Source organism: Cryptomeria japonica, chromosome 11 (assembly GCF_030272615.1).
Source record: "Cryptomeria japonica chromosome 11, Sugi_1.0, whole genome shotgun sequence".
NCBI classification, from domain to species: domain Eukaryota; kingdom Viridiplantae; phylum Streptophyta; class Pinopsida; order Cupressales; family Cupressaceae; genus Cryptomeria; species Cryptomeria japonica.
In genome coordinates, this window is record NC_081415.1 from 9604090 (window position 1) to 9629227 (window position 25138).

General features: G+C 30.9%; 1 protein-coding gene across 1 annotated transcript; it reads right to left on the bottom strand.

Moving 5' to 3' along the window:
• Positions 1-23568: 23568 nt before the first annotated feature.
• On the bottom strand, positions 23569-24805 carry LOC131859970 (uncharacterized). Its single transcript, XM_059214287.1, has one exon. The coding sequence runs from the start codon at positions 24562-24564 to the stop codon at positions 24037-24039; it is 528 nt and encodes a 175-aa protein (XP_059070270.1). The 5' UTR covers positions 24565-24805; the 3' UTR covers positions 23569-24036.
• Positions 24806-25138: the final 333 nt, after the last annotated feature.

Genomic DNA, 25138 nt, shown 5'->3' on the forward strand with positions numbered 1-25138 from the left:
GAATTGATATTTTATTTATCAATCTCTTAAAACTTGTAAATGTAAATGAATTTTCATTTATAGATCGATTTAAATTGATACAAATAATATTCATTTGAGAATGCAGTAGCAAGTGTTAATACACCAACTGATATTCCTCCCACACTTATTGTAGCTACAACTTCAATGCCTGGGAAATATATTTTGTAACGTGTTAAAATAGAATAGTACCTTGAATTCAAAAAAAAAAAATTATAAGATATAATAACTCTCTTTAATATATATTTATTTTACATTTTATAGGTGTTATAAGGGGATCAAATATCCTAGATTGATAATGTCATGCTCTTGGCCATCAATTTTGGCGTAGAAAGCTATGCAATATCATATTTTGCACACCTCTTTTTATGTATTCTTTTGATTGAATATGCAAGTCATTTAAATTTAGATTTGTTAAATTATATTTAATATTATCTACTGATATCTCTTGTGTTAATTTTGTTTCTTTTAGGGTACCCCACATGTGTCTAGGACACCTCCTCTATGAACGATATCCTCAAGGACACCTAAAAATCAAAAGGTAATTGAACACATTTTTAATTGACACAATTGTTTGAAAAGGTTGAAATTGTCTTAATTGGAACTTGTAGATTGATTGGTCTTTTTTGTCTCTTTTATATATTGCGGCAATTGGGATTTGTAGAGCTAATGAATTCACCTGATACGCCAAAGGATCAAGAGAGGGAAGAGGTATGTATCTTTAATTTATTTTCTTCATTTGATGATTAAATGCACATGTACATGTGAACTTTAGATAAATTATAATCTTATCATTTTTCATATAGGAAATAGCCATAGTTTCTTCATCAATGGCGAGCCCTCCTAAGTCTACTAGAGAAGCATCCCAGAATCTGGTACTCTTGTGTTCTATATAGTGTAGATTTTTAGTTTTTTTTATCTATATATGTTATTACCTTGTATTAATTGTATTTAACCTATAATAGGCCCCTTCTTGGTTTGGGCATAACGTGGATCCTCTCAAGTTCCATTTTAAGAAGACTCCTAAGTCTGACAAGGCAAGGAAAGAAAAGGCGATATATCCTAGATCAGTAGATGAGGTAATCTACAATTCAATTGAAAAGAAATTATAGTTGAATATATAGTTATGTTGATAATTGTGAACTAATTTGTATAAAAGGATTCTAACTAGGCTTTTGAATTGTGGTTGTGCAGCCATCTACAGAGCCATGTACTAGATCAAAGAGACTCCATTTTGATGATCCACCATAACTATATGATCATACAGTGTTAGTTGTAGTTATCGAAGGACCAATACATCTAGATATAGTCTACATTTTTATTGTATATCGATCTGGACATGGCATATGCCATATTTTTGTAAAAATTTTATTGACTTGGCATATTTACCATTTTTTGTATACATACGCAATTATTGTGCATTTCATTATATATAAATGTTGATATTCAATCCAATAAATATGGATTGTGTTCATTATTGTGCATTTTTTTGATATTGATTTGACATTCAGTACATACACAATTTGTTCATTGAGTTCATTATTGTGCACTTTGATATATATAAATGTTTTTAATAATTGATATACTTAATTTTTGCTCAAACAAAGACATAAAATTCATTATGTGGGCAAAATATCCAAAGCGCTCAATGATATAAGTTTGAATGATAACAAACAAGCTTACAAAATTGTAATAAAAGAGCCTCCAACACATAATCATTAAAATTTATCTCTACCTAAAATAGTAGTTGCAAGCTAGGTATTGCCAAAACCAATTTCTCGCTAATCAATTACTTCAACTAAACAATGTCTTTTGTTGAATTCTACCCCATTTAAAAGACAACAATTATCATCATGGAAAATGAATCATTGCAATTATGGAATATGATTTGATAAGATTTTTTAGATATTGAACTACCCCAAGAAAATTGTATGTCTCAATCACAATGAAAGTCTTTGATCACTTCAAAATATCTTCCACTTTTATTAAATTCCTAACAATAGCTGGATCCTTGTCTGATAAATTTTGATCTCAGCTACTCCTTGGCTAATCTTAGATATCAAAATTAGACATCTATTTGGTGTATTTTGTGTCTTCTCTTTTATAAAGTTAAATGAATATTTGCCTATGTAATAAGCAATATCAATGTAAACAACAAAAATCTAGTTTCTACAATCATGGGTTAGAATGAAATAAGGTGATTTGATAAGCTTTCTGATGCTCGCAATGGTCAAATTTGGGTATTTGCCTTTTTTTGTGTTGTTTCAGCTAAATAAGGTCATTTGGGACCATGAATGGTCATTTGGATTAAAGATGTAAAAGTTGCTCAATTGTTGTCAAAGTTGCTCAGTTGTTGTCAAGGTTGCAAGATAGGCTAAATTTGATTTTGTTCATTGTGGGCACAAACTAGCAGCACGAGCGCATCCAGTTGGACACATTTATGGTAGGAATTCACCTTTTGTGTCTCCCAACTTGCTGGAACATCTAGATCCATACCCTACCGGTACGATCTCTCAATTCCTTGAAGTCTAAAAAATTGTCAAACTTTTATGAACTGTTTCCCGCAATCCAGGATGTATATGATTTTTTTTTTTAACTGATAGAGTCATGTGAATCCCATCTACAATGACCTATCTCAATTTTTGAAGACTCGGAGCCATTTTCACATGGTAGCATTCTTTTAATTGGTGCAAAAATCGTCAGATGCATGCAATGCAAGGTTGCAAGATAGGCAAAATTTGGTTTCATTCGCCATGGGCACAAACCAATAGAATGAGTGTTTCTAGGTGGGTAGGTTTATAGTAGGCATGCTCTTGTTGTGCCTCCCATCTCACTGGAACATCCAGAGCCATACCCCAGTGCTGTAAGTCCAAAAAATTGTCAAAATTTGACGAACTATTTCTTGCAATCCAAGATGTATATGATTAATCCATTTGAACTTATAGGGTCATGTGAGACCCGTCTACAATGACCTATCTCGAGTTTTGAAGACTCGGAACCTTTTTCACATGGTAGCATTTTTTTTAGTTGGTACGAAAGTCATTAGATGCATGCACTGCAAGGTTGCAAGATAGGCCAAATTTGATTATGTTGTCATGGGCATGAACCAAAAACATGAGCATGTCTAGGTGGGCAGGTTTACGATATGTATGCTCTTAATGTGCCTCCCATCTCGCTAGAATATCCAGACCCATACAGTAGGCATACACATGTACTCATAAATAGTCATACAAAATTTCAAGTAATACAAAATGCATCACAAAATTTCATTTATGCACAAATTTACATATACAAAAATTTGTATAAACAAAAATTTACATATACAGAAATTGACATGTATATTCAAAAATTTGCCTATAAAAATGGCCAAATCAACTCTTGGCTATTTAAATATACAAAAAATTTATTTACAAATCAACTTATGGGCATTTATATATAATTTGGCATTTACATATATGCAAAATCCAACCTATGGTCATCTAAATATACAAAATTTGCCATTTAAATATGAACAAATCAACTCATGGCCATCTAAATATAGAAAAAAATTGCCTCTAATATGAACAAAATAGCTCATGGGCATTTATATATACAAAAAATGAATATGGAATAATTTGCCAATGATATATACAAAATTGTAAATATCATTCTACCCTGAACCGTAGAATCATTGTAATGCTCCAACAATTGAGCACTTGTAGATGACCCAAAATCAATCAAGTGAGCCTTCTAGATTGGCGCTAACTTGTACTATGTCAGTTATTGTATTGTGGTCAGATTCATGAACTTTTTATACATTCTTATTATGAGGTCTACCATGATACTTAATCAATTGAATATTTGTTGCAACAATAAGGTTGGAGAAATGAAGAATATTTCTATGTGTTTCAAAGTCCTCGAACAACCAAACATCCAAATTATTGATAGGCTATCTCCTAAGCCATGTGCATGTCACGACAACAGACCCTATTCGGTACTCAATACCCTCTGCATCAATTATTGTGGTTATCAATTTTCTTTTGGGCTCAATACAACGACATAAAAATTTATTTGTTCCTTATTCATTTTTCTCTTCTTTAACAATTGCATACACATGACCTACATTTTATAGAATGATAATTAATACCAAAAGTAATTTGATGTAACAAAATGAGCCAAAAAAATTGTTGCAAAAAAATTAACCAAAAAAGTCACCTAGTTCCACTAGGTCGGATACATGGTCGAAATCCAATGATGCTTCCATCTGGGTCAATTGCAGTGCTTTGGGAACTTGATGTGTATCAATTGTAACCAACAGTCTACAACACCATTTGTCAACCCACTCTTGTGATTCACATTCTTCCCACAAAAATGCATACATGAAGAGAAAAAACATACAATCTGTCTAGTATAAATTACTACTGAATTTGCATTTGAACTTCTAAATGAGTGCATTTCACTCGATCTTGCAATCGTACAACAATATTGATATTTTTCAATATTAGATTCACTGATCAACCAAAAATGTCTATAAACCATTGATGTACCTTCATTGTCTGGTCCCATTGTAGTGTTACACCATCGCACAATTGTTGTTGCATCTATCAACTCAACACCACCTTCATACTTCAATTCCTATTTAGCTAGGTCTCTTTTTACACATGCTCCTACACCATCATGCTCCCCCTTTCCATGTCCAGCCTCAGTGAAATTCCAAAAATGTTGTACACTGCTTGTCACATGCATCTTAGTCAACCAATAGAACATCCTTGCATTCTTGAATTGTGAGGTGCAATTATCTGACCATATTATGTGTTGGTTGTATTGTATGTTTCTTTCCCTTAAATTACCATACAAAAACTTTAAAGAACCCTTGCACAAACTCTAACAAATGAGTACGATCATCACTTATGTAGAAGTGATACTCTCTTACAATCTTCCTATCCTCCTATGTGGTTTTATTTGCATGCATGAATGCTATGTGTACAAAAATAGAAACTTGTGTAGAATGGTAATACATAGATTGCACTTCATTTTGAGGTTGGAGTGTATAATTTTCAGCAAAATCAATGATAGAGACAATGGTACCAAGAGGAAATGTGTACTTGCATAACTTGAATTGCTCATCTAACCACCAAGCTCTATGTGTATGCTTTATATACTCATAAACTAGTTTCTCTTGAAACATTTTCATAAATTAAGCTACACTTATATCATTTTTCACTAACTCACATCTCTTCAATTCTTTTCCTTCTTTAACCCCATTTGTGATTGTCTTATTTTTGCCAAAAGAAACTAGTTTCTTACCAATTGCATGTGAGCTCTCCAAATGTAAACATCTTGGTAAATGTTGCAAACTACCACATGTAGCACAAGAACATTTCAGACACATCATCTTAAAATAAATGCAACCATCATGTCTTTTACATAGCACACTTGAAATAAATTCTCTCAGTAACTTATGAGGTGCTTGTATATTGTGTTCCTGCAAAACATCGTAAGAGTGCTAAGTACAACATATATGAAGATAAATACCATAGTGCATCATACAAAAACACATGGTGTGTACATGATTAATTTTAACATAAAAAGGTTTTTCCATTGAAAAAAATATTTGACTAATTCTTATTTGAGGAAACTTTTGAAGGAATCTTTCATAAAATTTTGTTTTAATCATATCCAAATAGTGTTTATCATGTGGCTCGCGATTTCTAGATCCAATTCGCCTTCTAACAACATCTCTTTGGTTGGAAAAAACCCTTGTGTTGTCATGCCAAAAAAATTCAATAAATGTTCTTAGTGCATCAACAACCACCTTGTCTTTATGTGGTAGTCTACCCGAGAACGCCCAAAGAGAATTATTGTTAGGATCCTTTATTTTCTCTCACCTCTCTAATGCTTTACGTAATGTTGTTCTACATATACTTAATGACTTACTTGTTTTTCTTATCAAACGATCTTTTTTTAGTTTCTTGCTCATTATGGTTGATGTAATAACACTTCGAGCAACATTAGAATCTTTAGTACGTGATTTTGAACCAATAGCTTGATATGCATCAAATAGATTTCTCACAATAGTTCTTTTACTATTAATTTTTTATGATCTTAGGCCTAAAATTTTCATTCTCTCTAAAATTTAAATTTTTAATCATTTAAACAATTAATTGGCATCTTCCAGTTTGATTTAAGTTTTCAAAATAGTGTTTCCATATTTTTTTAAGAATTCTTCTACAAATTCGTTTATTTTATCAAGCATTGGCCTCAAAATATTCTCATCGATGTCAATTAGATACTTAGGTTTCCTACAAATAATTGTAGGAGGTGTTAACATTGGTGAATTATGTGCATTAGGTACATTAATCGCATCAAATTGAGTTGGTGTATGTTCATTATTTGATTGATTATTCATTGTGGTCTCTTCTTCAATTGCATTAGGTTCATTCGGTAAACCAGATTTTGTTGGTGCATTTTTATTGTTTGTTTAATTATTGATTGTGATTTCTTCTTCAATTGCATTAGGTTCATTTGGTACATCTAATTGAGATGTTTTGGATGACATACCTTCTTGTCCCATTTTTCTTAGTTCACGTAATTTCTTCATACATTGCCTTTGTCGTTCCTTTTCAGCCTCTCATTGTTTTATTGTTCCTCACTTGTTCTTTCCCATCGTTAATAATGATTTTCCTAAATAGAATCATTTTACACTAATTATAACAACAATTCAATTATTTAAAATCATGCAAAATAAAATTTCCCTTACTTTGACATATAAAACTATCACAAAATTGCAGTATGAGTTGTAGTGGGGCCTTCAACGAGTCATTGACCAAATAAAATTGCAGTATGAGTTGTAGTGGTTACCGCACTCCTACAAGGGACTTGGGCAGGGGGGCCCACAGCCCTACGAGGCTACGGGGTCCCTGTCCCTTATTTTTTAAATAAAATTAAAATTAAATAATATAAAATTAAAAATAATATAAAATTAAAATTAAAATTAAAAATAATATAAAATAATTAAAATATAAATTAAAATAAAATAAAAATAATATTAAATAATTAAAATATTTTTTGGTATCTCCATTGGATAAGATTTTGTCATGTGGTTTCTTTCTTATTATTGTATGTACTTTTGGCTTTCTATTTGGTGTAATAATACTAATCCCAAATAAAAATTGTGAGAAATTATATATCTTAATTCTTTCAACTATATTTAAAGCATAATTAATCTTTGCAAGTTGTCTTGGATTTATGTTGCCAAATGCTTATTTTATAAAGCTTAGATTATTTACTCAACTAAAGTCATGTTGATATGTCAAGTTTAAACTAAATTACATTCACCAATCAATGTTTCATAGTTATTCATGAATAATGCCTTGCCAAGTATTTATATAAATGAATTTTAAGTTGTGTCTTAAAAATCAGTAGTCAGTATAGACCAGGCTTCAATTGATTGATCAACAAATGTCTTTTAAAGGTATACCATTAAATTTCCTATGTATGTCTTATCTTATGTTATACACTCTACTCTATTTAGACAATGAATGTATTAGTGTATTCTTTACCAACATTAACTACCATGATTAGTCAAATTCAATACATTCAAGCCTCAACCATTGTGTTGAAAACAAATATAGACCTAGGCATTTAAAAAGGTTTGGGTATCACTGAAGTACTGGACTCCACTAATATGTACTCCAAAACAATATTAATACCTAAGAAACCTTACAAGTAGCAAAATGGCCATTCTTATGCATGTCCAAGTTGTCAATATCATGGAGAGACGTGCCTTTAAACAAATTACACAAAGTAACTTTATTGTAATTTTAAACATAAAATCAACCTATGTGAGTCACATAGCATTTTATTCCATGAAATAACACAAAATTGAATGTACATCCTAACTCTAGGTAAAATGAGATTGGCTCCAAAACCTATGTTGCTAGTGCAGTATGGTCTATGTAGTAACCTTAAAGAGGAAAATGTAATTTAAAAGACAAAATGTCAATCTATTTTCAAACAACTATTTGTAAGTGTAAAAATAATTAAAATTTGTATTTTATGTGACACTTTGACTATATTCTTATGAGTCGTATTTTATGTGGAACTTTGGCTATATTCTTATGTGTTATTGTTGAAAGGGAGGAGGCACGTGATAAAACCTTATTGCATGTACATTGTTGACTATAGAGCACAATTTGTACAAAATTTTCAATTAAGTCACTTGGTGTGATTTCATATTGCACATTGTTTAGAGTTGATCTTCCATAAATTTGATATTGTTGGCCATTTAGACAAATTGATTATATGTTGCATTGATGTTTTGTCATTGATGCCAACACTAGTTGTTTGGATGCTTTAACGGCACCCTTCTGGTCTCGGTAGGTTGAGTAGTTTCTGGTTGGTTTGGATTCGGCATGATCTGGTATGATCCAGTATGGTTTGTTTATGGAATTGGCTTATTCATGATACTCATGTTCATATTCAATAGGTTGGTTTTGGTCTAGTGATCGGATGCTATCCAATTTGTTTGGAAGCTTGGCTTGTGGTTCCGGTGAGGGTTTCACCGGCAGATCTTTTGATGACGATATTTGAAGATATGCATAAGTGGTCTTGGTGTAGGTTCTGGTGGAGATTCAGGATGTTGTTGGTGATCATGTTCGAGACTCGATGGATGGAGATCATTTCTTTAGCGTGTGGACCTATATTGGGTCCCGGTTGATCTAGGTTATGGACCAACTTAATGTAACGCATGGATTGGACCTCTCGATGTGTTTCTGGGATGTCTTATGTGTTGGATATTATTTTTTTGGTCTAAGGCTGACATGTTTTATAATTATGTAATTGGTTTATTATCTGGTGGCCAACCTGATTGTTTATGGTCGAGGGTTTGTATATATATGATGTAAGATCTCATTGTAGATCATCATGATATAGGATCATAGGTATAAGGTCAAGGAATGGGATATGTAATATGTGAATAATGTAATATCATTTAGGCAGAGGATTTGGTTAGTCATTGGAGATCGAATTGGTTTTATGTAAGAGGATTTAGTCCTCCGGTATAGAGCTTAACTGAAACTGTACTCAGGCATAGGAGATGTTATCTTTGCAATTCAAACACTTCTCTGGATTATAGTCTAGATTTCTATGCAGTCAGTGAGACTCCTTTTTTGATGAGCAGTTCCCTCTTGGCTATTGTCTTTCTTGCGAGTGCAAGCCCCTCAATTGTAATTCACATACTTACAACAGAAGTATTATCCAACTATGGGTAGGTTTCCCACCGTGGTTTTTCCCATTACCAAGTTTTCCACGTATAAATCTTAGTGTCATGTGGATGGTATTTATTTTATGATTATTATTTATGTTTAATTGGTTTAAGTGTTATTCCAGTATTTGGTTTAAAAATTCTGGTATTAATATTTTGGTTTCTGGTATTAAAGTTTTAATTGCTAAATGTTCTAGTAATCTGTGACAACTGATTCACACCCCCCCCCCCCCCTGTCTCAATTGTCTTTCGGTTATTTGAACTGTCTAACAGATCTCTCCTTAATGTTGTTTGTTAGAAATTTTTTTCGAAATATTTAAACCTGAAAGTTGTTTGCCGATTTGAGACTAGTATTGGTGAAAACCCCATGTAATATATCCTAGACTAAAAATATTTCTATCAAACAAATTGAAGAAGAGAGTTCTCTATGCAAACACAAAATTAAATGATCTTTAACATTGAAAAACAAATTCGTTCCACAAGACTTTAATTTTCAAACATGGAGCCTTCATTTAACAAATAAAAATACTACTATTTTAGAATAAAATAAAGCACAAAAAACAATGACCCTGCCATGTACAAATTCTCAAAAACAAAAAACTATCATTGGAACCATAACAAACGACTTATCAAAAGATTTTGCACAAATTGTGTCTGTTGGGCCAACAATGCTGATGAAAAAAAAATTATTAATATCTTTGGAAAAAAATGGTTCTAGTGTTTTCACATAAGATATATGAATGGTAGTATCAGTAAAAAAAATAGTTTTCTATGTTTATAATAGATGGTCATAAATATTTATTCGTTGCTTAACCCTCACATTAGATTATATGTTATATGATCAAGTCTCATTTATAAATTATGTGAAGGTTTTTATTTAATGGATATAAGATTTAGCACAGCATAAATATTTGTCTTGTTACATAAATTATGCTTATCTTAAGGGGAGAAATACATTTAAAATTTAAAAAAATATGATTAAAAATAATATCAAAATATAGAAAAAAAATGTACCAAAAAATAAATCAATACAGATCATCACATTCATATACATGGAGAAAACCACTCTGAGATAAAACCCCCACCCCAAAGTAGCACATTGTATCATCAATAAAAATCATAGAAGGGATCAAGGCACAAAAAAGATCAATGTTTAACTACATATGAAAAGGCATCTTACAAACAACGTAAATAAATGATACTCTTAGAGAAAATCATTGCAGATCGTGAAGAATATACAATCTCTCATTAAAAGAAAAATAAAATAAACTCAAATCATTAGAGACAAAAAACTAACTATATTTAAATAGCATCTCACTTAGAAGAACTAGGAATTTGAATTAGATCATGCATACATGTGATAAATTTAATCATTTCAAATTCAAATATGATTAGGTCACGAAGAAGGAAATTACATAGACAAGCACAATTGGTGCAAATGCATCCTGCATGTTACTCCATTACAACCTAGGCATCTATAGTCCTAGTAGAGATACGTCTAGTCCCATAATTTAAGGATAGAAACATTTATTTCCAAGAATTCATATCCTCATTAAAGAGATTATTGGTTACAAATATTTTTTGTTTCTCGGTATTCATCTTTACTTGATTTTTTGTTGATTTTTTTTATTTTTCTAGCTTTGCAAATTCTTCTTTTGTTCAGATTGCATTTGCAATTTCAGGATATACTTCAACCATCATGGGTAGTTTGGATGCCTCTAAACTTGTGGCCTTGAAGACTCTACTCTAAGCCCTTTAAGAATGGCTTTATTGTTTTTAATGTGGTTTCATTCTCTCATTGAACCCCTTAGGTATGGCTCAATTATTTTGGAATGTATTTTTAAATTATTTTGTCATTTCTTAATTGAATTCTATCAACTTTAAGCAATAATACATCCATGCCAACTTTTTAAATAATAAAAAATAATCTTCATATGTTAGAAACAATGTGTGATCATAATAATATCGCCACCCATTGTTGTTATGCTTACTCAAGACTCCCTTTTTGACAACTGAGCTTCAAATTCCACTACAAAATTCACTTCTGAACTTCACACTAAACTCTACCAAATTGCAGACTCAAACTTTCCAAAAGGCTCGTAAATTTTATAAATTCTCATTTTTTTAATTTTTCTCTCCTTCAGAATGATAATTAATGAATGCATAAAACTTTTAAGTAATGATGATTCTAAATCAACTCATATGAGATAATAATTAGAAGTTAAATTCATGAGTTGAGTATAGTCTTTCCGAAAATCCTTAAATTTTTTATCAATCTCATTAGTCACATAAAAGAAATTTAAGCATTATAAAAGACTTAATCTCCTCCTCCCAAATATTTTTTTCATTTATCCTTAGATGTGTTACAAGTTGGCAGAAGGTATGGAGGATATTTTATAGGAGTAAATAAGATGATATACAAACATTAATTAAATGATGTGTGCAAAATTCATAGATGTGATTAATGTGAAGACTACATGTTTATAGCTAGATTGGCAATAAACTAAAGGCAAGTGTTGCTATGTGCTCACATGAATAGGTCCCATCTATAAATAGATTCTACAAGTCCCCAAAATGTGATGCTTTGTGCTCATCAAATCTAAACTTGAAATTGAATTATGATGATGTTTATCATGCATACAAATTTATCTACCAAAAAAACAAGTGCTAATTAAAAAAATATTATTTATTTTGTGTAATAGTGCACAAAAGTATTTAGTCTATAATTGGATACTGCTTTGGAAAGTGGAATTTGTGATTAGTTATGTGCATGGTACATTCACACTTATGTCATGAATTGGTCCATGTGAGCAAAAGGTTCAAAATTTATCATTATCATTGTTTATTTGTGAATGGATTATTTCAAAACAATATTTTGTGCAAGCGGAAAGTTACAAGAATGTTTATGTGCAACTGATTGTTCAGAATTTGTCATTGTCATAGTTTGATTCTTCATAGTTTATTTGTGAATGGAATATGTGTACCTTCACATGCCTTTAACATTGTTTACGAATGGACACCAAAGAGCATTGGAATGAACTATTTATCCTACAGAAATGGGCATGATCTAAACAAAGCCCGGGTAATGGAACAGAGGTATTTTTTTTGGTTAGTGCACAAAAATCAGCTTTTCCTCATGTGGAAATGTTTTTTATCTTATGAATTGGATTAAATTATTTTTTGCTTAGTTGTTAAAGATAACTAAGCAATATCTCTATTTTTTTCAGTTTTATTCTTGTTTCTCCTTCATTTTTTTCTTTGATAAAGGCTCTCTTTATTTTATAACTCCTTCATTTGTAAATCAATTATACTAGTTTTTATTATTATTGCTCTCAAAGTTTCTCTCTATTCTGCAAATTCACTTCTTTTTTTCTAGCTAGATCTTGTTGTGTTGTGAAGGTTTAAAGATAAAATCATAAACATGTGTTTCTAGATGCATGCCAAGGTCATGCTCTTTCGGGCCTTGCCTTCATCTTCTCCTTTTCCTTTGTTATGCATCATTTTAGTAGACTCGTCATGCCTCTCCTTTGTCATATTATGAGGGATTTTTTTTTTTGTCAGTGCTAATGCTTTTTTAGTTTTATTTCAAGTTTGATCAGTTCTTTAGACTATTGGCACATGTTCTTTTGACTAGTAGCTTCTTCTTGCATGGTTGAGTAGTGTCACTGGGGTCACTCGTACATATCCATGTGTCACCTGCATCTTTGAATATGAGATGTTTTTCCTTTGTTTTCCATCTGATTATTGTTCAAGTAGTGTCATTGGGGTCACTCATTCAGATTGTTGTCTTCTGCATCTTTGATAAATAAATGTTTTACCAAGTAGTTTCATCGGGGGCACTCATATATATTCTTGATCTTGATCATCATCTTGGCTTTTGAGGAGGTTCTTCATTTTTTTCTTGTATCTCAAAGGGGATTCTTATGCACTTCATATAGTTGCATTTGTTGTAATTTTGAAGGGGGATTATGTTCCCACTGGGTTTTCCCTCTTTCCTTTTTCCTCTATCCTTTACTTAGGCTTTTGTCTCCTTAGTTAAACTTATGGGCAGGGGATGGCGAGCGGGATCATGATATTATTATTGTAGAAATTTGTTTTAATCCCATGAGTTGGATAAAACTGTTTTTTGCTTATTTGTTAATCTAACTAAAGAATATCTCTATTTTTTCAATTATATTCTTGTTTTCCCTTAGTTTTTTTTTATTTGAAGAAATATCTCTTTATTTTGTAATTATTTCATTTGTAAATCAATGATACAAGTTTTCATTATTATTGCTCTCAAATTTTCTCTCTATACAAGTTTACTTCTTTTTTTCTAGCTAGATCTTGTTGTGTTGTGCAGGTTTAGATAAAATTTTACATTTTTGCATAACAACAATAATTTATAGCATTTATTAGAAAGAAATTCTAATGTTATGAGGTTTTTTTTATTCTTTTTTTTCACTTCTATTTCACTTGTTTACAAAAAAATTAAAGGTTTCATAAGCATGCCCTTTGTATGTAATAGATTAAGACCAAGTTTGGACTCAATGTTTTATCAACATCCCATTTAATATTATTTAATTATGTCAAGCTTGTTCTTAAACACTAAATATTTCAATGAAAATTTTCTTATTAAATTTTTGTAATATTAAATTCTTATGGTCATCTATTTTATACAAGAATACATTTCTCATTTTGAGTTGATTGTTCAATCATGTTCTTTTAATAACTAAATGCTATATTGTTACTTAATTGGGTTCATAATATTTTTTGAGGTTGACTTAATTTTGATAAAGTTGTTTAGAATCTTTGTTGTGATTTGTCCAAGATTTTAACAAATCTAGGAAAAACTTTTAAATACAAACAAAACCGAAAACATGAACATTCATTGATGGAGAAGAAAATAATACTTTTTTCTCTAAAAACAAACACACACACCTTTTTTTCTTATTAGATTGAATATTTAAATTATTTATAAAGTAAATTAATTTGTATTATTTTTACTATGAAAATTTCAATAAAATTTCTATTTCTAGTAAAAAATGGTTCTAGCCTATGTTTTTACATGAGATAAATGAATGGTAGTGCTAATAAAACTAGTTTTCTATATTTTCTAATAGATTATCATAAATTTTCATTCATTGTTAAACCCTCACAATGGGATATACATTATATGATCACTTTTCATTTATAAATTATGTGAATATTTTTATTTACTAGTTATAAGTTATGGCACACCAATTTTTGTCTTGTTACCATGTTTTTATGTAAGGATCTAAAAGATCTATAATTACCTTCCTATGCTAATCTTAAGAGGAAAAATACATTTAAATTTCTACAAAATATCATTATAAATATTACAAAAATATAGAAAATATACCAAAAACATAAATCAATGCAAACCATCACACCTGCATATGTGCAAAAAATCCCTTTGGGATAAAACCACTAGCCCAAATTAGCATAATATGTCATCAATAAAATATTATAGAAGGGATCAAGGAAACAAAGAGATCAGTGTTTAACTACATATGAGAAGACCCCTAATTTCATGATAAATTAGGGATATCTTATGAACAACATAAATAAATGATAACTCATATATAAAATGACTACAGATCCCCAAGAATATATGTAATCTCTCAATAAAAGAGAAATAAAATAGACTTAAATCATTACATACACAAAACTAACTATATTTAAATATCATCTCACTTGGTAGAAGAAAGCACTAGGTATTTTAATTAGATCATGCATACATGTGATACCTTTAATCTTTTCAAATTCAACTTTGACAAAGGTCATGAAAAAGGAAATTAGGTAGACAAGCATAATTGGTGCAAACACATCCCCCATACTACTCCATCACAACCTCGACATCTATAGTCTTGGCAGAGATACTATCAGTTCCATCATATAAGCATAGCCGCATTGTTTTCCAAAAATTCATGTCCTTATTAGAGATAATTGGATCAACTAAAAAGAAGTCTATATTAGAGTAATTAGGACATTTATTGAATTATTTATTAATTAGGTCCTTTGATTGATTTTTCATTTAAGCTAAAATTAGGTTTTTTTTTGTTATGTTCAATTTTGTTTTCTAGATGTAGTTGAGCTTGATTTAGCTCCTGCTTTGCATTTTTTTAGTTCTCCTAATTTTAGCATTAAGTTTTGCACCTAGGCATTTAGATTTTAGTTGATAAAATTTTGAAAAAGATGAGATGATTGAAAAGCGGCAAAATAAAAATCCTAAGGTGGTAGTGAAATTTCTGGCCCCACACCTTTTCTACCTACTCAAATTTGTAGCCCTAAAAAGTAGGGGATACTATTTTCTAGTAGAAGGTTACAATTAATCCTATATAAAACTTTATTTTTCTTCATTTGAACTCTTTCTCCTAAAAAATAAATCTTAAATCCTCCTCAGGGGACCCCTACCTTAGAATTAAATATTTTCTGAAGCATGAGGATAATCTAGTTGCACTAATATCATAAGTTAAAATCACTCAAAAAACAAGTAAAATTTTGAATCCAAACTTTAGTTTGCCCATAAGAAAGGCAGAAGGAAATATGAGGAAAAAAATTTGAGAATGCAAGCTTAATCTTTAATTAGTGAGGGATCTTTCTGGTCTATGAAAATGATTATCACTAGGAGCAAGGGAAAACATAAGAAATGGAATTGTTCTCCTAGTAGTTTTCTTTCCTATGAAGGTATCTCTTATGGCCTACACTGTTACCTGTGGATTGACTTTTGAATATGGATTTTCTAATGGGGCATGTTTCTTATCTCTTCCACTCCTCTCTCTTCTTCTTTTCCCCTCATTCTAAAATTTTGAAGCTATTTTTATTTGATATTTTATTTAACATGGGAGTGATCCCTCATCCCACAACTTACCGATAAAAAAACCTAAATTACACATTGATAGCTCAAATCATAAAAAATAATGAGCCACAAAAATTTAAATAATATTGAGAAAAAGAAGAGTGGTTTGGAGAAATGAATAGTGAGATAGCAATGATTGAAAGGAATGATAATTGATATTTAGTTTGGCTACCTCCTAGTAAGAAAGTTGTTGGTAGAAGGTAAGTATAAATCTAATGCAAGTGTTATAAAGGATAGTTATAGATTGGTGGTCAAAAGTTACATTCAATAGAAGGTATTGATTACCCTTAAAAAATTTCACTTGTATCATGAATAGATCCTACCAAATTTATTTTGTCTTTACCAACCCAATAAATTTGGATAATTTATCAAATGTGTGTAAAGAGTACCTTCTTGAAAGGTCTATGATAAAAAAAAAATGGTTTATATTTCATAACTTAAAGGCTTTAAAATATCTTCAAAGGAAAGTTATGTTTTTATATCGGAGAAGGCTTTGTGTGGCCTTATGTAAGATCTAAGGGAATAGTATTGAAGGAAAAAATTATACATACACATTTATTTTAATGAGTCATTCAAATATACATATTTATATTAGGATCTTAACTAGGGATTTTTTCTTCTAAATTCTTTGTGTTGATGATCTTAAGTAGACTAATTTTCATTATAGTGTCTTAAGTAGTTATGATTTTTTAACATCAAACAGTAGATTTGATATAAATATACTATTTTTAAATATATAAGTATAGAAAAATAAAAAAATAATGTTCATCTCTAGGTAGAAAAAATGTTCTTCGGATATCCTACAGAAATTTAGATGAGGATATGAAAAATAGTTGCAACACCCATACAAGTTGGACTTAAGTTAATCTAGTGGACCACATTCTATATACATAATTGAATTAAATTTTGAACTACTTAACTACTATTTGACCATATATCACATTTGTACTAAGCTTGGTATCTAGGTTCATGTCAAAACCTAAGTATAAAACTAGGGTTTAGCTAATCTAAAGGTTTCTCAAATATGTTACAAGGAAATTAAGCTATGATCTCAAACTTAAGTAAATATTTATATCATAGTACATTGATTAGCCATGAAAATTAAGATTGGCTAGATTCCATGGATAGCCAAATGTTTACTTTTAACTTTATAATTCTATTCTTTGTTCTATAGTGTTATCTAGGATTTTTGAAATGAAAATGACTATCACTTTTTATACCAGAAACAAAGTGCAAAGGGACAAAAGTAATATCTTTCCAAATAGTGTGGTTGAGAAGACAATTTGAGAATCGTAATAGATATAAAATGAACCTTTCTTGTTTTAATATGAGAATAAGAATATTATATGAATAATAGATAATCTAATATTTTCTATAAATACCAAACATCTTGAGATTCAATATATGTAAGTCAAAGAGTTTTTTGAATAGTGATTGATCAAGGTTATGTCCTACAATACAAAGGGTCAAGTAATAGATATCTTCCTAAAGCCTTTATCTTATGAAAGGTTTCAAACACTCATAAACATAATTCTTTTTTTTTCAAATGGTTATTATGGGTTAGAATGATAAAAATAATGTCCATTTAGATTATTGTATTAGTTAATCTTTCTTAAATTTATTGTTTATATTCTTGTATGGAATAAATAACATAGTTGTTGTATTGGTGAGCATGTTCATAACTCTTTTATGCTTCTGGATTCGCACAATCGAATCCAGAAGCATAAAAGAATTATTGCATGGATTATAGAAATTTGATAGCATTAAGAGCATGGTCATGTCCTATATTTCTCATGTGTGATTTGAAATTCTATATAATAGATCCATTTACTTTTATTTAGTCATGGCAATTGAGATATTTTACATATTTATTTATTTTTTTAAATTACATTAGCATTATTAGATTATTTTCCTTCATATTATTTTCTCAAAATAATAGTGGATTTCAACAACTTAGCATTCTACAAATAGAAATAGTGGCAATGTTGTCAAAGGTATAAATAGATTTTTTTTACCATGTGCTTCTAGAGTCACTCAAGGACTTAAGCTCCCAAGATCACTTGTAAAAACCAAAATATCCTTCTACAAGAGAGAAAAGAAAGAGAATAAATTTGAAATAATGGAGGCAAATAAATTACATAAAATATGATAAATTTGTATAGATTAGTTTGAAAGATGGAACTAACTATGATGATGCAAGTCTATTAATCCTATGTCATGTGACATCTAGGCGATAAGATCACTTGTCTACAATGCATTTTATTAGAGAGATTCCCAACTCACTAAGTAAATTTAACATGTGAACATGTGTGAAAAGGTCCTAACTACCTAAAATAGTTAGATAATGTACCTTGTTCACACTTTAAAGGGAATTTAAACTGTCCATAGAAAATACTTGTAATCACACCAACACTCCCCTAAAGTGCAACTTAGGGATAATGATAAAAAAATATAAACGATGAAAAGATGGAACTTGGCTACTAGGCTATGCTAGGTCCTTATGTATACATTCAATCTCTTACAAATAGAGAAAGTGATAAACTTCCTCTCCAAAAGATAAAATAAAATAAAAAATCTATCTAATAAATGTGAATGAAAAAGCCACATGTGACAAAAATGATTTTCAACCATAAAGAGAGAAGAAGAGGGACCATAGATTCTCTCATTAGTGTAGGATTAGTACAAGTGGTATATGCTCGAAACTAGATGGAGTAGATTGTCCATGATTGCCAAATAACATTCCTCCCTTTAGGAATAAACAAGACCAATGGTCTATGAATATAGACTATGAGGAAATCATATGATGAGATTCTCATAAATTGAGAAGCCACCTCCCTAATCTAAGATGTATAGAAGAAAAAGGAGATTATCCTTTATTTTTATGTACTAAAGAAGAAAAATCTACTCAGTCCTCTTCCTTACCATATTTTTTTAATTAAGAAGACAAAGATGTTCACTAAAATATTCTAGATGGTATATTAATACATGATTTTTATTAAGAAGATTTTCAATTCATCAATATCATTCTTATAAAGAGAATTTTTTTCATATCAACAATTCTTGCAATATGCACAAGTAGGATTCTCCTTATATTAATTCCCCGTTGAAAAGGATTTTTTTGGTGCTTTTTAGTATTTCCACTCCCTCCATCACTTTTGGCATCTTATGTCACATTATCTATCCTCAACTCCCTTTTGGAACCAAGCCTTGTTACTTCTAAAACTAATACTCGACTAATGCAAAACTGACACTAAATGGTAGTTGTTGAAAAGGGTGTCTCAAGCATCCTCAGAGGGAAAAGGCTAATGCAAGGGCTGAAATGGGCCTACTTGGATGCTAGGAAAATGGACACTAAAGTGGTTACAAAAGAATTGGTGGAGTTTTTAAAGGGGTATGAAATTTTTGACACTATAGTATCCATCCCAAACTTTCTAATAATGAAAGACAATATCCATCTATTACCAATAATGTGTGATTAGTTGGCTCTCTTCTAATAATATTGCCATGTACTATTGTTATGCTTACTCAAAAATCCCTTTCTAACAACTGAGCTTCAAATTTTACTCTAAAATTCACTTATGAACTTTGTACGCTAAACTCTCCCAAATTGCAAACTCAAACTTTCTAAATGACTAGTAAATTTTGTGAAGTCTTTTTTTTCTGTTCTCCTTTAGTATGATAATTAATGAATACAATGCTTAAACCTTTAAGTAATGGTGATTAGAAATAAACTCATATGAGATAATAATTATAATTTAAATTCATGAGTTGAGTATGATATTACCAAAAATAATTAATTTTTTTATCAATCTCATAAGTCACATAAACAACATTTAATCATTATAAAAGATTTAATCCTCTCTCCTCAACTAAAGATTTCATTTATCCTCAAAAGTGTTATGAGCTGGGAGAAGGTATGGAGGATATTTTGTGGGGTAAATAATATGATATATGAACATATAATAAATCATATGTGTGCTAAATTCATAGATGTGATTAATGTGAAGACTACATGTTTATAAGGAGGTGTGATTAATGTAAAGACTACATGTTTATAGCTAGATTGGCAATAAACTGAAGGCAAGTGTTTTTCTATATTCACATTAATATTTCCCATTTGTAAATAGATGCTATAGGTCCCAAAAAATATGATGCTTTGTGCTCATCAATGCTAAACTTGAAATTGAATTCTGATGATGTTTATGATGGATACATTTAACTATCTATGTAAAAGACAAGTGCTAATAAAAACAAGTCCCACGTAGTGGTGAGTACTTGTCATGTACATTTGTAATAGTAATTGAATATGCATTTTAGAAAACAGATAGCAAATAGAAGAGATTAACAATTTATACTATTAATTAATTATAATGAATCAATAGGTAATAGAAGAATTCAATCAAACTAGTACATATAAATGAAGTAAACAAAAGAAAGGCTTGCACATCAAATTTTCACATCTATGTTTATCCCCAAAGGGTATTTGCACAATTGTAAATAAGGAGCATATTAATCATTTGTAATACCAATTTCTTAAAAAAATTAATGTAGCGTCCGCAATGATGAAAAAAAGAATTTAAATAAATAAACTTATATAGATATATATATATATAAGGAGGGGCGGGGAAGGCCTCCAACTCCACTTTCCCCCCCCCTCCCTTTTCCCCTCCTCTTTTCCTCAGGAGCTCCCCTCGGCTGGGGCAGGTAGGGGAAGGAAGAAAGGGAGAGCGGAGAGTTGATTCCAGCAAATACTCTGCATGCACGTTTCCCTCCCTCCTGGAGTGATGAGATAAAGGGGAAGGAAGAGAAGGGGTTTGTTTTCTCTCCCCACCATGTTTTTTTCTCTCCCTGCCATGTTTTCTTCCTCCCGACCCTACTTTTTTACTCCCGCCCAATCAAGGGAAGGTGGAAAGAAAGAGAAGGTGGACTGGTTAGGCCCTGTTGTCAATGTGAAAGGGGGGGGGGAGGAGCAAGAAAGAAGAGGAGTTCCCACCCAACCAAGGGCCACAGCATGGTGGGAGGGTCGCGAAGGATTTACCAACTCCTTTTCTTTCCTCTCCCCTTTGTTGGGGCAGTTTGCAAAATGCCTGCCCCTATCGATGTAGCTCTTCAGTATTTGATAGGCCAAACAAAAAGAAAAGAATAGGCTCCCCTGCCCCTACTTCTTTGGATGCCTTTGTTACAATATATATATATATATAAGTTTAAAAATTTATTTCTAATTAGTTATTTAAATAAATTTTAAAGAATGAATTGTTTTATAATTGAGATATTTTAACTTTAATAAAATTATCTTAATAGATATAAAAAAGTAATTTAAATCAAAATTGAAATTAAAATGTGTCGTGCCTGTGAAGTGTGATACTTGCAGCTGCAACACAAAACACTCAATAGATCATTACAAGCATGATTAGCAAATAATAAGCCAATAAAGATGAACCATGACAAAGTGACCTATCACCTCCTAAGATATGTGAGTATGGATTTGCTCTCAAATCTGGATAAGCAATCCCAATGACTTGACTACACCTAGATGGAGGATTTGAAATTATAATGATATGCAAAGATGAGATTGATTAAGATAGATTTATCCAAAAGACTAATTAAGCTAATGATATCCATGATTAAGCTATGATGATGATGATGATGCAATTATGCTAGAAAAGAGATTGATTAAGCTACATGATTCACCAATTATGCTAGAAAATGATCAAATTAAGCTAAATCTAAGATGCAATTGCGTACAATAACAATGCTCAAATGATATGCTAGAATGGATATGCCTATAGTAACAAATGCCTAAATTGATAATGAGATGTGATCCTTTGTGCTCCAAAATGGGGGATATTTATAAGATTTCCAAGGCCAGGGGTGAGGTGGCAGGAATCAATGGTCAAGATTGAGTCTGAAGATATCAAGGGTGAAATTGGAGGAGGTTGGAGAAGAGATTGGAGGAAGGGACACTTGTCATCTCTATGGTGACAAGTGTCAAAGAGCCTTTCTCATGAGACGACAAGTGTCCAAGGGAGGAGACATGTGGATAAGGAGGTTAGGATGTGCAAGATAGGATCTAGGGTTAGGCAAACCCTAGGTTAGGTGGTTAGAAGTTAGTAGGCATGTGGGTAATTTGAACTTAAAAATTCAAATGATAGGAAAAGACTAATTAATTCTCAACAACTCATAAATTGATTTTTTTTAATTAATTGGGGGATTAGAAGAATTGATTGAAATGGGGGGAAGATTAATTAATTTGAACTAATTAATCAAAGGGGACTATGAAATGAACTTAATGAATAAATCCTTAGATTTATTAATAAGTAGGTGAAAGAAAGAATTTAATCAAATTGCTAATGAATTCAATTAAATTAGGGAGAGGGATTAATTAAGTAATTTCTAATTTAATTAACTATCTTTAGACCATTTTTAGGTGTATACAAAATGTAATCATTATTAAATTTTAATCCTCATTTTACCAAAATTTTAGTGCTAATATAATAGTAGCTATTTTTAAATTATAACCCTAATTGTAATATAACTTTAATGTGAGGGTACAAGGTTAGTGTTCAATTTGATTTAGTATTAAGGTTAGGGTACAATTTCATTTAGTGTTACAGTTCAATCTAGTTTAGTGTTCATATAGGATTATGGTTCACTCTGGTTTAGTGTTTATTTAAGATTAGGGTTCAATCTACTTTAGTGTTTAATTAGGATAAGGGTTAAGATTTAATTTGGTCAATAGTTAGATTTTATTTAGGGTTTACGGTCAATTTTATATAGGTTGAAGCTTGAGTTTGGTTTAGGGTAGATTATTTTTAGAATTGAAATGAGTTTATTGTTGGATCATAGTTAAGATTATTTTTAGGGTTAGAGTTAAATTTGGTTTATGGTTAGGCTTTAATTGGTATAGAGTTAATATTATGGTACAATTTCATTTAGAGTCACATTGTCAAAATTTAAGATAAACTATTAGAGTCAAATTTTCAAAATTAAAGATAAATTATTAGGTTAATGGTTAGGGTTCAATTTGGTGCAAGGTTAGAGTTGTGGTTTAAAAATAATTTATGGGTTTGTTTATGGCTCAATTTGATTTTTTTTAGTGTTTAGTTTGGTTTAGTCTTAAATTAGGTTAAGCTTTAGCATTCAATTTGATTTAGAATAAAATACTAAATTAAGTTTACTATTTATATAATATTATAATATTAAAAAAAATTAATTTATATAATTTAATTAAATTAATTTAATTTAATCTAATTAATTTAATTTAATCTAATTAATTTAATTTAATTTAATTTAATATTTGATTGAGTTTACTTTAATTTGTTTGATTTAATTATTAAGTTGTTAAATTATAATATTTAAGTAATTTGATCTGTTTAAAATTAAGTTATTATAAAAAGTTTGTTTGTTTTTCTTTCTCAAACCTTCCTATTTCATTACATTTAAATAATTTCCAGCGTGAAATCTGAATCATAAAATATTCCCAAAGGATTGTGCTACACTGTACAATAGGGAAATCCTTGATTTCATCTCATAACAACTTTTACAAATTTTAACACAAATCCCAGCCTTGCTGGAAAAATGGTAGTTAGGCCCCAGCAGGATTGTGGGACTGCTTGTATATCAGGAATTAAAGAATATATTGAATCACTACTAACAATTTTTTTAAAAGATTTGTAACTAACATGCAGACTCTGTATGCTTCAAGACTTTTGTGGCAGTCCTTGATTCATAAAACGTACAGATAAAAGACCTTTAGAAGTTTATTATAGTATAATACGATTCCCATAAACAGCTGCTCATGTGTGCCACTATAACTAGTTTTAGCACACAATATTGACAAGCTTAAAGCACATTGTTGCCCTGCACTGTTTGGTTCTCTGTAAAATTATAGAAAGCATATCATTTTCCCAGACTATGATGGTAAAAGATATCGGAATTCAAAGTCATATGGCATTACTTCCACTGTCTGAGAAATAAATCCATCTCTATTCCCTTTCAGACATTTCTCAACTGCTGTTTTTAAAGAGGTAGGCGATTGCTCACATATCCACTCTATCAAGGATTCCAAATCCTTTGCGAAATCCCGCATGTACCAATCTAGTAACTTTGGAATCAGCACCTTCTTGGTAGTGAAACCAACGGAAGCTTGCAGATACTCCTTTTTGGCTACTTCTAACTCTGATTCCACCTCATCAGCTACATACACACGTACAGCAAGAGAAGATCGACTTCCACGAAACAATGCAAAGGTAACCATCGGTTCAGACCACCCTAGACCAAAAACACTACGTATTCTAGCCTCCTCACCAGCTTTTCCCTTTTTCCAATAGGCATCCTGTGAGTGAAATGGTGGTCGAAGTATGAAATGTTCAATAGCCAACGCACTCATAAAGTACCCTCCCACGTTAAAGTTTGCCTTGCGCATCAGTGCAACCACCATCTATGGTGTGCTTGGTAGTCCATGTTCAAGGAAGGCATGCATCATGCAGGCGTTATATATGTTGATCCAGAAGGCCAGCTTCTGCTGATGTTCCAATCCCTTTAAGTTTGTAGAAGATAGCTTGTTCACAAGAATTCTTACTCTTCTCAATAAAGAAGCAAGGCCTGGAATCCGATTCAAGTCAAATGAACTTGAAGTAATATTTTGAAAATGTTTGTATGGACCGATATCTCTTGGCACAGATTCGGAACAAACCCCATAAGGATCTCGGAAGAATTTATTTCTTCAGATCGATCAATAGGCGTCTTAAAACTTAAACTGCTTCTAGAACCATAGCTTCTTAAGCATGACAAAGTTGACCGAGAAATTACTGATGCTGTGTCATTCTCAATTGCCAAAGATGACCTTGATAACCTTGAAAAAATACTTAACAAGATTTTAACAATCTCTTCAGAAAGTTTATTGGGTTGTGCATTTTTCTCATCATAAAAAATCCTCAGGGTTGGTAACATTCTTGGTCCAAAACAAGTAGCCGCCGTAGTATGTCCTGTCTTTTCTTTGTGTGTTGGGGGCA